Source organism: Chenopodium quinoa, unplaced genomic scaffold (genome assembly GCF_001683475.1).
Source record: "Chenopodium quinoa cultivar QQ74 unplaced genomic scaffold, ASM168347v1, whole genome shotgun sequence".
Classification (NCBI taxonomy): Eukaryota; Viridiplantae; Streptophyta; class Magnoliopsida; order Caryophyllales; family Amaranthaceae; genus Chenopodium; species Chenopodium quinoa.
Genome location: NW_018742556.1, coordinates 1,917,701 through 1,934,387, shown reverse-complemented (window position 1 = coordinate 1,934,387; position 16,687 = coordinate 1,917,701). Strand labels below are relative to the sequence as shown.

The following is a 16,687-nucleotide window of genomic DNA, read 5'->3' as shown; positions in this document are numbered from 1 at the left end:
GGGTGGGCCGGGTCGTGGGTTGGGTCGGAGAAGTTGGACACACCAGGGTTAGGTTCGTGGGTTAGACGAGTCGTGGGTGGGTCGAGCTGGGTTTGTGGGTTAGACGGATCGTGGGTGGGTCGAGCTGGGTTTGTGGGTTAGACGGATCGTGGGTGGGTCGAGCTGGGTTTGTGGGTTAGACGGGTCATGGGTGGGTCGAGCTAGGTTCGTGGGTTAGACGGGTCAAGGTGGGTTAGTGAGTTAGGGTGGGTCGAAGGGTGGGTTAGTGGGTTAGGGTCGGGTGGGTTTGTGGGTTAGGTGGGTTAGGGTCGGGTGGGTTTGTGGGTTAGGTGGGTTAGGGTCGGGTGGGTTAGTGGGTTAGGGTCGGGTGGGTTTGTGGGTTAGGTGGGTTAGGGTCGGGTGGGTTTGTGGGTTAGGGTCGGGTGGGTTCGTGGGTTAGGGTCGGGTGGGTTGTGTGGTGTTTTAATTTTTACAAAATTAACAATTTGATGGCTTGCTCTTAATTAAGATGCCTACGTATCCTTATATTATAAAATAAGGAATCAAAGCCAGCGTAGTTCTTATATTGTACTTCTTTTGAAATTTGGGGGGGGGGGGCTTGGACCTATCTTTAGAAAACTAAAATTTAATTTTGCAATTAAATTGTAATTTTCGAAAAATAAGTTGCCTACGTATCCCGAAAGAATCAAAGCCCATGTAGTTCTTAGCGTACCTGATTTAGACTTTTCTAGCCACCCATGTTTGTTGCATCATCATCCCCGGAAGCTGCATCATCCGTTGACGACTCCAATATCATCACAGGATCATCTTCATCGTCTTCGTCTTCCTTTAAACCTTGAGTTCTTCTTTCAGCTTGATCCCAATCTTTCTTACAAACACAAATTTGAATGCTTTCCGGAGTTAAGCGAGATCTTTTTTCATCTAACACTCTTCTACCTGCACTAAAAGCAGACTCGGAAGCAACAGATGAAGCGGGAACTGCAAGTATATCTTTTGCAATTCTCGCCAATATAGGAAAACTTTTTTTATGTTCTTGCCACCATTTTATAATTTGAAAGTTGTTGTTGGTCTCATGTTGATATGACAAATAATCATTAATAGCAAGTGTTGAAGAAGATGATGATGAGAATGATGTAGATGCTTTGTGTTTTTTTTTCATAACTTTATCAAGAAAACCAAAACTAGAATCGGAAGTGCTAGTAGTAGTTGGTGTTGCCAAATCAAAACCATAAATAGATGCATAATGATCATAAAGGTCTCCCAAAACAGATTTGCATTTGTTAATATATTCACTAACATCATAATCGATACTTAAACTTGTATAATAAAATTCTAAAAGATTTTCCAAACCTTCAGCTTTGACACCGGGGTCAAGAATAGCAGCAATTCCATAAATGATTGGAAATTCACTAAAATAAGTATGCCACTTACGTTTCATGCTATCAAGAACGGGACGAAGTCCATCAATCTTCATATGCTCTTCGATGGTGTGAACAACTTTAACACACTCAATTATGACTAAATGAACGTTAGGCTCATAAATATAAGAGAAAATATGAGTTGCACTATCAAAAGCATTTAAAACATCACGAACAAAAGAAGCATTAGTCCAATGACTTTCGGTTATTAACTCAGTAGGATCAACACGAGTCTCATTGTAAAGTTGGGTCAAAATATCACGATACTTTATAGCATCACTCAACAACTTGAAAGTAGAATTCCAACGGGTAGGGGTATCAATAGACCATTGTCTTTTCTTAAGACCTCTCTCTTTACACATAGCTATGTACTTTCTTCTAACTGACTGAGTAATCCTAATCCATTTTATAACTGTTCTAATTGGGTTTAGCAATGGTTGCAACTCAGCGAGACCCTCTTGAACAGACAAATTCAAAATATGAGCACAACATCTAACATGCAAGAGACTACCACCCAACAACAAATTCAACTCGGAGTCATTTTTCAAATAGTCAATACACTTTGTGTTTGCAGTTGCATTATCAAGAGACAAAGAAAAAACTTTATTATTCAAGTGAAATTCTTTTAAACAATCCAAAATACGAACTTTGATGTTAAAACCGGTATGCCTTTCTTCCATAGCTTGAAAACATAGTATACGTTTTTGAATAAACCAATCATCATCCACCCAATGAGCAGTAATGCAAAGAAAAGGTTCGCCAAAACTAGAAGTCCATGTATCACTTGTAAAACTAACACGACCATCAAAAGTACGAAATAATTCAATCAAACCACTCCTATACTTATAATAAGAAGTTTGTGTATAACGTCTTAGGGTATTTCGGGGGACACGAGTAAATGCAGGTTGTAATGCAACTTTATTAAAATGCTCAACGTTTGCATTTTCACCGTAACTAAAAGGGTATTCATTAGCAATAACTAAAGTACTCATTTCATCAATCATTCTATCTTTATTATAAATGAAAGGTGTACCTCCGCCGGGTTGGTTCATGTATCCACCCAATTGTGTTTGGACGCCACCCCCCGAAGGACGGGGGCCATTTTCGAACAAGTCGTGTTTATTTTGCAAATGCCGACTCAAGGTTCCGGTTCCATCTCCCGTTTTCCAATTATATGACTTGACATTTGCACCTAGCGCCTTGCAAACTAGGCATGTACACGTGAACCTCTTTGGTTGACCAGGTTGCCATCCCGGGGGTGTGACCTCAACTCGTTCAAAATGTTTCCACACCCAAGAAAAATGTGCTCGACCTCTACTTTCACCGCCACCACCTTTCATAAATCAAATTATTAAAATTAATTTTTAAATGCTATTCATGAAAATAAGCTTTTAAATTTTAAATATTTTAATTATACTTATTTAAACGCATTTTTCATGGTAATTAACTAATTGTAAATCATAGAAAATTGGAAACTAAACTAACTTTATAATCATTAATAATAGTTTTTTTAAATATTCATAACAATAAAAATTTAATTAGAAATTACCTTGAGATGAAGGTTGAGATGTTGGTTGCGATGGAGGTGGCATAGTTGAACTTGATGATTGGTGGGACTCGTGGGAGAAATGTTGTGGTGGAGACGTTTGAATATTTTGCCTATCTCCTAAATCATAATCTCCATATTCATTGACAAATTGGTTTAAATTTTCCGTATTAATTTCATACGAAAAATTTGCACCACCACTCCTTTGGTTACCACTTCGACCACCACTTTGACTCCTTCCCATTCCTCCTCTTGAGCTCATTTTTTTTTTGTATGATTACTAATTATAATATGGAGAAGAACTTTTTTTTTTTAGAATCTTAAGAATACTAATAATAATATTAAGGAGATTTTTTTTAACAAAAATATAACTCTATATAACACTTGAGAATTTGAGAACAATAAGAATTTTTAAGTAAGAGAGAAAGAAAGCTTGAATTTGTGTGGAAATTTGAGTGAAATGGAATTGGTATTTATAGGAAAAATAGAATGGATGATCATACACTTAAAAAACTAGCCGTTAGATACAAAAAACTAGCCGTTAGATACAAAAAACTAGCCGTTTTTTTTTTTAAAATGGATGTTAGGCCGTGCGAATTGTGCGGGCTGTGCGGGCCGTGCGGGTTGTGCGGGCCGTGCGGGTCGTGCGAATTGTGCGGGTTGTGCGGGCCGTGCGGGTTGTGCCGGCCGTGCGGGTTGGGTGGGTCATGCGTGCGGGTTGGGTGGGTCATGCGTGCGGGTTAGGTGGGTTGGCTCGTGCGGGTTGGGTGGGTCATTCGTGCGGGTGGGCCGTGCGGGCTGGGTTGTGCCAGGTGGGTCGGGTTAGGTGGGTTCACGGGCTAGGTGTGTCGAATTAAATGAGTCAAAACGGGTTGTGCGATTTGGGTCGAATCAAACGGGTTAAACTGAGCTGGGTTGAAATGGGTTGTGTCGAAAATTTTGGACCCACGACACAACCCAGATTAAATCCGAGCTGTGCCGGGCTGTGCCGGATTGAAACCGGGTCGGACCCACGTGACCCACCAGCCGTGCGAGTTAGGGTGGGCTGGGTCCAACCCGGCCCACTGGCCACCTCTAATTGTCCACATAGGATTGTAAAAAGGTTTGGTGTTTTTTTTTTTTTAATTTTTTACAAAGAACCGCTAACGGTGATAGCGGTTCTATACTTGTTATAAAACCGCTAACGTCATTAGCGGTTCTTATATTAAGTTTTAGCTTGTGAAGTTTTCTTATACAACAACCTAATACAAGAACCGCTAACGACATTAGCGGTTTTATAAGTATAGAACCACTATCACCGTTAGCGGTTCTTTGCAAAAAAAAAAAAAAAATCTACCAAACCTACGTGGACAATATTGTGGGAATAAGTTTTTAAACCAACGCAAATAGGGAATTTATTTACAATTCAACAATTTTTAGGGAAATCTTCCAAAAAAAAAAAAGACAAATGAAATTTTATTTGTTAAATAAAAGTATCTTTAAGGGATTTGGTAGCGTTACCAGACTAGGATGATCCCGGGTTCTTCTTAGCTTTAGTGATGGTTTAAGTTTTTTGTGGTTTTCTTTTCTAACTTTAGATTTGTACTTCTTTCTGAGGCTTTCCCCTAGTGATCAACCAAAAAAAAAAATCGCTAAGTCTTACTAAAAGTCCTGTTGTACAAGAAACAAATACCGCGATGACAATTTTTGTAAATAGTATAAACTTTTTATTATACTACGTACGTATTATATATATCGATGTCTCTGAAGATACACGTATTAGACGCAATTGAGTGAATAAATAGTATCTTTCTCTGTATGGCGTCTTTTTTTATCTTTTAATTTTAGGCGCAACACACGATACCCTACATACCCAATAAAATCCTTGTAATTAAAATTATGCCCCTGAGCCTGGTATCAAGTATGCGTTACGATAGCCTCCTTAATGAAATGCTAAAATAGTCTTGTTGCAATAGGTGGTCTATTACAGCAAGTTTCAATAGTCCAAGATAACTTCATTTCAATGTACTCTGTAGTAAATTTGTTGCAAATCTCAACGAACAAAAATTAGTAATCAATTTAGTGTCGATATTAAAAAATTGTTTAGAGAGAAAATAAATGGACAAACAATAACCACATGTATACATACAATATGTATACATACTTGTATACATACTATATTGATACCTCAATATCACCATTATACTATATGTTATCAAAATTGTACTACACACCTAAAGACTAAACAAAATCAAATACTATATATCTTATACATATGCATGCTCTCTACTTTTTCTTTACAAATAATACGTACGTACTACTAAATATTTGGCATCATATTATTGTATAATATGATACTATATAATATGATTATAGACATGATAGAATAAGCTAAGAATAATACCAATAACATAGAATATCATTGCAATTAACTAAAAAGAAGAGAAGCATTGATCATGATCGGAAGAGTTGGAGTCGTCACAAGGAGAGTGATTATGTCTGCCTTCGTAAGTTGTTATTACCATTCGACAATCTTCGGATAGTCTTTCCACTCTTTTCTTCACTCTACAATTGCTATGTGTGCATCGATAATAACTCCTGTAATTTCGAATTATTGTAATTAGTAATACGTGATAATAATTAACTAGATCGAGTTGATTACAACAACAATTATGTATTGTGGATGCCTTCCACACATACATATAGATTTTATTCACCAATTATGCTTCCATGCCTTTCTTGGTCGGACCAAACCAACCGGTGATTGGTTTAGGAAGACATACCTATACTATAATACCATGATCATAACCTAAGGGGGGTTTATTATGGCCTTATATTACAGCCTATCAAAACAATATTCATTCAATTCGAAATCAATGGAAAATCTAAGCAAAAACCAAGCGTATTAAATTTTCTTCAATTGGCATGGTATGTAACATGACAATCATACATCTGAGTGTACCAATTTCTCTAAATAAAGCATATACAGTATAATTTTGACAGCTAGTCAACTACGTTGTACTTAGTTTGCCTTTAAGAGCATTATGTTCTAATTAAGATAATTACCTCACTTAAAGCATTGTCTAGATTTTAAACCTTCTCCACAACTACCTAATCATCAATCGATCTATTATGACAGGAAAACCTACCTTAGCTTAGACGACGAATAGTCGAATACTAGCTATATAATACGATGTATAACATATTTATTCTACTCTATATGTACTGTGTTAGTGGACCAATTCAGCTAAAAGGTTAAACTGATGGTTGAGGGCCAGGAATATGTTTTATACTCTATCATTCATTGTACCATTAACATTAATATATATGCTCAAGATCCTTAATTAGGTTTGATCACAATATACCTCTTCTTATATCCCGCTTCTTTATTTTGCCACATAATTAATTAGTAAACGCGTGTGTTACCTTGAAATATTTCCAAAGACCACTACCATGTAATTGTATGCAATATAACTACATAATGTGGCAAGATGAAAAAGACATATAGTAGATCAAATGAGTAGGGATGACAATGGGGTGGATCGGATGCGGATGATGGTACCTCCATGCTCATATCCGCCTAAAAATCTTAGATCCATCCCCGCCCCACGACCCATGGCGATTATAATATCCACATTTATACCTGTCCCGCTGGGTACAAGATAAAATCCATCTCCGCCCTACCACCCACCTCATACTCACCCCATACTTACTCCAAAATCGTCCCAAACCCATTGTCATGATATTGTACTGTGTTGTATCTCATTAATGACAATTACATCAAATTATGTTAAAAAATTTGGGACTCTTATAGTAATTAAGGGCGGATTGGGCCTCAAGAGGTATCAAAATTCATAATTCTAAACTCTTCTTAAGAAAATATGGGCGGGTATAAGCTAGGCGGGTATGAAGTGGGGCGGATCTAACCTAAAACCCATACCAGCCCCATCACTCATAATGGGTACACATTTTATACCCATGGCGGGTCTCACATTAAAACCGACCCATTGTCATCCCTACAAATAAGACACAAATTGAGAATGCTAATAAGTTGTTAACGGATCCAACATCCCCAAAGACACTATTATCAAATACATGTGTAACAGTGTTAAGAGTATCCTTTAGAACGTACGAAACCCATGATTAACTGAAACTTTGTAAGAAGAAATCAGAGTAATGCACTTGTTGATTGAAATCAGAGTAACATATATTCTAAAATCAACAATATTACAAGTACAAAAAGACGACCTATGTATGGTTGTTAGTTGCACGCCCTCTAATATGATTCTATAGTTAGTCCACTGATCCTATTATCTTGGGTTACTACTTGAGTATTTCTACCAGTACTCCTGACCGTATATATGGCCTTCATTCAGTCGTCACACCTCGTGAATCAATTTGATTCTTTACCAAGTTATGAACTCAATGGGGGTACATTTTATATCGTGCAACTCTCTTTTTGCCCGATCAATAATATATTTTTTTTGGTTGACTTATACTACCTCCGTTACAAGTTATGTGCAACGATTAGTCATTTTCCTTCTCTGTTTCATGTCAAATCGTTGCACATAACCTGTAACGGAAGTAGTAGTTAAAAAAAAAAAATCAATTTATAACAGAACTATATTATAAGGGTAATAATCATGACTTTTGCATTAAATATGACTTTTTCACTGAATAACCAAAATTAGGGATTTTTCTGAAGACACTTGAACCGATCAGAAATACATTGTACTAACAATCAAATAATGTGTTTATAATTTGAGTGACGAAATAAAGTATGTAGCATGAAATAACTTGGGATGAAGCAATTCAAGCAAATAAAATATTCATATAGCTATATAGTGAAGTAATATAGACCTACTAGTCTCATAATTAGTTCAGATCACAATATTAAGCAACTATAAGTCATCTTGCCTACATTAAAAGCTACCTAATTAGTTATACTAATGATGCTTTTGTTGATTTTACAGCTATTGATCTTATCTAAGTCCATCTATCAGCAGGTAATAGCCAACACTTAACAATTCAATCACCAAATTCTCCTTTCTATCATGTACTACCTGTGTCCGTAAATAATAGTCACATCATCTAAACTTCACGTATCCACAACTAAGGCATGTGTGAAACGCTATGTAGTTGGATCAATCTCATATTGACAACGTTACGAAGTCAATAACTCTAATTGATAAAGTATGTGACTAAATTTATTTTTTCCCGCGTTCTAAAAAATTACATTTATAATTTTTCGGCGTTTTTGAGAGGGGGTATATATACATTTATAGGGGCTCTGTGGCATTACATATATAAAGCAGTGCACATTCTAGTATGTGCCTATCTATGTGTACCACTTTCTAATTACCACAATATACGTATACCACACATATATTGTGGTCCAAATTGGCCACATTTATGGACTAACAATGTTTCTCTTATGTAATGCAGTTAATATGTGAGCTTGCGACACATTATTTTCTAGGATTTGATACTGGATTGGATATATTATGATACAGATTGATCGATGATTATGGAAGGATGATGAGAATTTTAGCGTAACCAATTATAACATACATTTTAAGATCTTGTGTTATCCAATTCCCGAAACTTGATCCCTAGTTTTTCAAGGGTATCAAAGAATTGCACTACTAACATGATGCAACTGTTGTACTTAGTCCAACCGTTTATTTTTAGTTGCAAGACTAATTTTAGTCAAACCGTTATACAACTAAAAGTGAGCGAAAAAGGCTAAGTATATTACGGAGTATTATGAAAATTGAAAGAACACAGTTAGTGTACTTCGTTACTTAAAAGACATTTCTAGTACATTCTACGGTCGAATTAATGCATTACAATGTTAAATGTTAAAGATTACCCATATGAAAATTCTTATAGTATAAGGATAGGATATTACAATTGACTTTAATTTGTCGTCGAAATTAAAGTCAATTCGTCATTAATAGTAATATACTATAGACAACCTAATTGCTAACTAATGATCCCTTAATAATTGTTAAACATCAATCTAATAGTGTATGTAATGTACTAATGTGCACATAAAACTCATTAAATAATATTGGATGGTTTGATATGATATTTTTTTTAGAAGAGTAAAATTGAAGCTAGTAAAATGCGCACATTTGAATTAACAAAGCATCAATCAAAATGTCAACAAATTAACTAAAAATGAAGCAAATTAAGTATGTGTTTAACTACCTTGGATGAAGACTATTCTTGACAACTTTCTGACCATATTTGCGCCACTTATAACCATCATCAAGTACGTCGATGTCACTCCTTGTTTGAAAACAAAACCTTGGCTCCCTTAGCTTCCTCCTTATCTTCATCTTGTTCTTTTCTGAGCTCGAGTTCTTCCACCTATATCATTACGTACAATAATTTTGATAATGTATAGTACAAGGTGCAAAAATCGAATAATCGATAACTTATCATATGAAAATGCTTATTGCATTGAAAGTATTAGAAGATAACATTATTGACAATAATACGCATCAATTAAATAAGCACGGACATTATCTTGTATAACCACACCATTTATCAGACCGTCCAAATTAAATGTAACATTAGCTGAGTATGTAATAACTTCAACTATTAATGTGACAGTTAATTAAATTGAACTAATGTAGTAGTGAACCATATATACAACGTGACATGGCACGTGTACGGTCAAGGTAGTCATGATTCTAACATGTATTGTAGTTGCACCTTATGCAAAACAAGTTCATGAATTTGTACGCGTAATGTAAATGACTTGTCTTAGCTCAATTATTAATTATCGAATTTTATGTTCAAGTTCAATGCCTAGGGCAATTTAATTTACATTTGATCTCGTGCATAAATAATAGTATTTCTTCAAATCGAACCAATAATTATTGTTTTTTGGAGTAGAAAAACATTAACAGTATAACAAACAACTGAGAAGGATAGTAAACTTATTTGTTACCCTTCTCATTTACTCCCTCTGTTCTTTTTTGTTTTTCCTCCAGATTTTTTTTATTTTTTAATTTTATTTTCTTAAAGACAATAAAATAAAACAGAGGAAGTATATATAGTATTATAACTTAGAGATGAAGATGGCAAGTACCAAGAATGTTCAGCTCCATCGTTACCGCGACCATTACCACCATTGGAGTTGTCCCCAGCAATAGCTTTCGGATCTGATGATCCTTCCACCTGAATATTCACCATGTAAGTTATACATTATTGTTAAACTTAAAAAAAAAAAAACATATATATACTACTATAATTATGTATCATACAAATACAAAATATATACTATACTATATAAATAATAATAATCATTAATTTAACACTTTGGATTAATAGTGCAATTTTATATAAACATAAAACATAGCTAGGTATATATCCAGGGTTTCCAATATGAAAAGAACATAATATATGCATGTCATAAAATTTAAATACTATACATAAAACTATACTATATATAGATATTAAATATTAGATATTGATATTAACCTGTTGATCAGTAGTATTGTTACTACTATTCCAAGACTGCCTTGTAGTAGTGACATAATTATCAAAATTACCAACAAGCCCTTTAGTGGTGGTGGTGACGGCGGTGGTGGTGTTGTGTGAATCGGATCCCCGATGATCCGTGATCTGATACGGAGGCGGCAGCGGTGGTGGTGGTTGGTGACTCAAGAAGGTGGTGAGCATAACATGATTAGAATGATGAGATAATTCTAAGGATTGAGGAAACCCTTGTAAATTAGAAGGATTATTATTAGTATTATTAGAAGTAGAAGGATTATTATTTGAATGAATCAAGGACATGTGGAGGTCATAGTTTGGGAAATTTGTGCTACTTCTAGTATGATCTCTTTCCATGATATAATGATAAAAATCAACTAGGAGAGAGAAAGAGGAAGAGATGAGAAATATTGGGGGTTTTCTTCAAGAAGTAATAATATAACCCTTGAAAGTAATCATGGAATATTTTAGTACACACACATAATACAAGCACTTTAGTTTGATTTATACTATTTCAAAAAAGAGAAAAATAAAAGTCACAAATTACTGTTTAACCTCTTTTTGCTTTTCATTTTTTATTTTTACCATGACACAAAATTTATATATTTTTTTTCCTTAAAAAACAATTTATTTATTTTTTTTATCTGTGATTGTTATAATTCAATAACTCGGAGTATTGCTCAAAACCAAATTGTAACTCGTTTACTACTCCGTAGTTATCATTTCAATACGAGGTATATATATAATGCAACTTAAAATTAACTTTATTGATTATTTGTATTTACTAAAATGGCAATGTAGTGAAATTAAACACCTGATATGGATATGTTGTCTGATTGGACTAATTCCCTCAAAATATATTAAGTTTGACGGAACTTAATTTATACTAGCAAAACTATAGGTGCACAATTGACAAATTAGAGAGAAATATAGAATAGAATGGCTTTTGTATTGCTTGATATTATTCATCAATAAATAATAGGTTGAGTATTTATACAAAACCTATGCTCATAAGATAGGAAACAATCTTCCCAAAAGATATACCATATATCCTAATGATATATTCACTAAATAATATCTTAACATAAAATATACCTAAATATATTATTCCTTTAATAATATCTACGGAAAATATATCACACATATACATAATTAAAATAATTAAAATGCATGCATGAACATATACAAGTATATTATTAGAAGGTCCATATGATCATCATATATACCGAAACAAGTTGTGTTTTGTTATTTTGTACATTTAACTTATATTCAGGAATCTTTTTATTTCCCTTCTCCTATCTTATGGCTTGCTATATATTATACCTAAATATCTTCTTACATTTCGACAAATTACATTATTTGAATTACTGTTGTGAATTAGGTTTCTGCCCTAAAAAAATATTTTTCATGCTTTCTTGCTTTAATTTGGTAATGATTTATAAACAATAATGGCGTTAGCCATGATCTAAGACGAACTAAGCTAGCTAGCACGATCAAGCAGCTGGCCGGCCATGACCCTTGGCTAGCTAGCTACGTGCTGCATGGCTCATCACTTGACCATGCTAATTAAGTGCATGCGTGTTTGGGAGTTTTTGTGACTTTGTGGTAGGGAAGAATGTTTATATTAACCAATTAGCATTTATACCCCTTGTTTAATACTCGTACTATACAAAAATATGTTAGTACTCCGTAATAAATTAATACTTGTACTCATAAATCTAGATCGAATTTAAGATTATTTTCTTTCCGTTGTAGTAATTTGTTAGTATAAATTAAAGAAACAATTAAAAAAAAGTAGATAATACTATACAAAAATAATTTTTATCATAATGTTCACTATCATATAACTTTGATCATCAATGTAAATATGATATTTTGATAATATGGAGTATTTACTAATTTAAAATTAATTTAATAACGTGGTGCAAAATAACACTTAAAATCTATTCCGTATATCTTACGGAGTAGTAAAGAAAGTATAATTATGATTGAATTTATTTATTATAGTGATAAAGTAAAAGCTAAACAATTACAGAGTAGAACTAAAATAGAAAGATTAAATTATAAAATTAGGGGTATGAGAAAAAGTATTTTTCCCAATTACCAAGAAACATGAAGATCTTCTAGATGAGAGCCCAAACAGTGTTAGAATAGATGAATAAAGATGTGATATAATGACCATTAAGAATTAGCTCAAGTGGGAAGCTACTTGATATCACTTAAGGGAGGATTTTGGGTTCGAGCCTCACCGTATCAAAAACTCTTGTTGGAATACTCACCCATCATAAGCCAGGTGTGCTACCCGGGCCCAATTCAAATGTAGTCGGAGCTAAACTTCGGTGATTCGGGTGGACATACATCCTTACAAAAAAAAAGTGATATAATAATGTTTAATTTGGACAGTCAAAAAGCAATATATTCCTAATTTGTTTTTTCATTCAGAAAAAACCCTATTCAAGGCCTGTTGAAAAGACCCTCCCAACATCCATATCCTTCAAAATGGCAACAAAAAGCAATTACCACCCTCAACCTTATTAGTATATTTCACAATATATTTAGAGATTTAGATAGTGACTTAATTCCAAGTGAACCTATTAGCTAGCTACCAATCTCTTTCCTATTATTTTCCAAGAGAGAATCTAATGATAGCTGCTAAACAAACGACAATGCCATTTTCCTAACAATTTTTATTTACACCTCCTCATCGATCAAGAGAATCGTAGTAATATGCTACTAATGGAACTTACACAGAACCAATAAAGTATGTAGATGGTGAGGCTTGAACTTGTAGCATCAAAGTCACAAGGTGGATTTCTCATTATTATCTCCACCGAGCTGAGGTTATTTGGTTTTAATAATCGGAAGTACGTATAATATAGGGTATGCTTCATGTTGAGTTTTTGTTCTCTTAGTCTAAAATAAGGTGTTTTAGTCTAAACTTTATAAAGTATGATCGGTTTGATTTGAATTTCACTAAAAATATAATTTATTTGGTCTTATCTTATCATCTTATTCAACTAGCTAGATTTGATTGTCTTTGAATTTACGTTAATGTATAAGAAAAATATACTACTCTGTATCAAGTATGATCTTCTAAGATTTCTCTTGATATAATTTTAATTGTAGGGTCAAACAAAGACAATGTACGTCTATCAATAGTTAACAGGATGGCAGATTTAAAATGAATAAAATGAGAAGTTGTCTTCCTATTCAATTCCTAAAACAAAAATGCATTTTATTAATGATGACTACATTCCATCAACATTAAGCTGCTAATTAGATACTACATGCAATAGTATGTGAACGAACATGAATAATGAAGAGGTCAAATTAAATTTTGTGAATGATTTCGAAACAGATGGAGTATCATTCACATAAAAACAACGGTTATATGATAAAAAAAAATGTCATAATCCGGGAGAAAACCCTTAGCTTACTTATAAAACGGAGAAAATCCTTAGCTTACTTATAATAAGATCGAATCCATTCACAATGCAATTGTCACACTTAATCATACAAGAGTACAAGACTGGTGCATAAACCTTGCAATTATTCTAGTAGCCCAAAAATGAAACACATAATGAATTGCTTGACCATTAAATACAAAGCTCAAGTAAATAATCACTTAAACATGAAATTAAAGAAAAACAGAAGTTGACAACTGATAGACTAGGAAACCAATAGAATTGTCATTTTCTTGGCCACGTGTAATTAACCCCATCCTCGTGCATCATTGATTTAATTACTTGTATGTACGAGTAAAAAATTAAAAAAATCTGAATTTTGTTTTTGTCTAATTATGTAAGAAATACTAACTCAAAATTCAAATATATAATATAAATAAAGGAATATTATATATCAAAATGATTCGAAATTAAAAATACAATCGTAAATTACATATGAAATGATATTTAGAATAATGTATGTGTTAATTCATATAAGTATTTAATATCCTTCCTTTTTTTTTTAATTTTTTAAAAAAATCCATTCCTTTTACTTTTAGCTTCTTATATGCAAACCTTAAGGCTACATATATCTTTTTCTATTCTTTTTAATACACTTTATTTTCTTAAGTATTATAATTCCACTTTCTCCTTAACTCCGCGTCAGGTAGCCTTATGAAAGTCCCAGCAGGGGGATCACTCTTCGGCCTGGTTGCGGACAGTCCTGATATCGGGTATTAAATATCGGCACAACGTTGTTCATGACACCCTTGTTGATATTTGTTTTCGGTCTGGGATTTCTGCTCGAAAGGAAGTTAACGTTGGGTTGACTTGAGAGAACGACGGGGCTCTTCGACCAGCAGATGTGTTGCTTTATTCCTTGGATAGAGGCCTTGATGTATGTGTTGACTTGACGGGGTCTTCACCTTTAACGCAATCAGGGTTGTCTGACTTCGTTCTTGGTCGTGTTGTGTCGGCGGCAGCTCAGCGGAAGCGGGACAAGTATGGGGCGTGTTGCTATAGCTATGGTTTTCTTCCTTTCTCCTTTTCTTCGTTGGGGGAATTAGAGAAGGATGTTATTGCGTTGCTGAAGCGGGTTCAGGCATTCTCTAAGGCTTAGGATATTGGTGCTCGTGCGGCTGCTCACATCTTCAGCAGGATCGGGTTCGCAATAGCTAGAGGGGTGGGGGCCCAGATTTTATCTCGGCTCCCCACCAATTTCTTGTAAATTGATTGACTTTGTAGGGTTTTTTTATAATAATAATAATAATAATAATAATAATAATAATAATAATAAGTGAGTAGCTGGAAGCAACAGTGAAAAACACTCGATCTTGTGTCGAGTGATCAAATTTCATTAAAATGAGTAATATTTGGATTTGAGATATACAACCTAGTAGAGTCCAAAAAATGAAAGAAAGAAAGACGGACCCAAGGCCCTACCAAAAAAAAATGTTGATGGTAATGACAATTTAAGTAATGATAAAAACTAGGGTAATTAGAGGACAAAAAAAAAAAAAAATTATAAATTGGGACTCTTTTGATTATCGAGTCATATATAGACCCGTCATGTCTTGAAAATAGAATACTCTATAAATCTTGACTTACTTTATTTCACATTCTATGGCATCCAACTCTCCAAATTAAACACACATTTAATTTGACCTTTAGATATTTTTAAATTTTTTATACTCTGTATATATAATCACTATTATAAATTAATATTACAAAACACATTATTGAAACAAATCTAAGAAGACAAATGATTTCTTACTTAAAACGGAGTGCATACTTCATATTTAGCAGTGAAAATAATAGTCAAAGTAAAATCGAATAAGTAATATGAGATGGAATATAATTCTTTCACTATTTGATGGGGCTTGATTTTGACACTAAAATGTTTAAAATTATGTATATCTTGATTATGCTAATCTAGTAATCTTTAAACCATTTGTGTCTGGTACCTCCTTTTTCCAAATAATTAAAGTTTCATTTTGCAGCCTAAACACGGCCTATTAGTCAAATCACACTCCCATGATTAACAATTAGAGAGAATTATGCCCGTAATTTGCGTAGGAAATATCTAGATGTAACCTAGCTTAAAGAAGAAACGTTCAATTTTAGTAACAACCTAACGGCTAACATAACGGTTAACCCCCAAAGATTAAAAAAAATAAAAAGCATTTAGTGCATAGGGAATGAAGAGTGGTTAGGGTATCTAAACTTAGTAATAGTTTAACTAACTAGTGGATCCCCAACTATTTAATACTCCATATTTCTCAACTATCTTACTTTGTTCTTCCACCAACGCAACTTCCTTCATATTTTGTTGCTTTCAACTATTTCTCTAAAAATTCCGCACATGGAAAAGTAGAGCAAATAATTAAATACAAAGATGATGTATTATTGGAGGATAAACCTCCTTAATTAACTCGTGTATTTTCTTGACTTTGTTTTAATCTAATTTCCTGCCCCCAGCTTTGCATCAAAAAATTTAAATTCAAAGATAGTATTCAATATTAAGCCCTTTTTTAAGAAATATTAAGCCCTCCTTGTTTAAATGGACTGAAATGTAGTTTTGTTGTTCAATAGAAAAAGTATAACTATACTTAATAAAGTTTTGTTTATGACTATACTTAACATGAAATGAAGTTTTGTTTATGACTATACTTAACATGAAATGAAGTCATTAAAATTTTAAGCTTACTACTTTCACTAAATCAATTTGTTAAATTGATATTCTTTAAACTAAAAATGTCTTGGAAACTCACAAATTGCACAACTCAAGTTTT

At 33.6% G+C, this 16,687-nt stretch overlaps 1 protein-coding gene across 1 annotated transcript; it reads right to left on the bottom strand.

Annotated features, from left to right (window-relative positions):
• Nucleotides 1-5,062: 5,062 nt before the first annotated feature.
• Nucleotides 5,063-10,950, bottom strand: LOC110720500 (probable WRKY transcription factor 12). The gene is made up of 4 exons (XM_021899536.1): nt 10,438-10,950; nt 10,046-10,134; nt 9,157-9,318; nt 5,063-5,541 (listed from the first exon to the last, which is right to left on the bottom strand). The coding sequence occupies exons 1-4, from the start codon at nt 10,807-10,809 to the stop codon at nt 5,376-5,378; spliced, it is 789 nt and encodes a 262-aa protein (XP_021755228.1). The 5' UTR covers nt 10,810-10,950; the 3' UTR covers nt 5,063-5,375.
• Between the last annotated feature and the right edge of the window lie 5,737 nt (nt 10,951-16,687).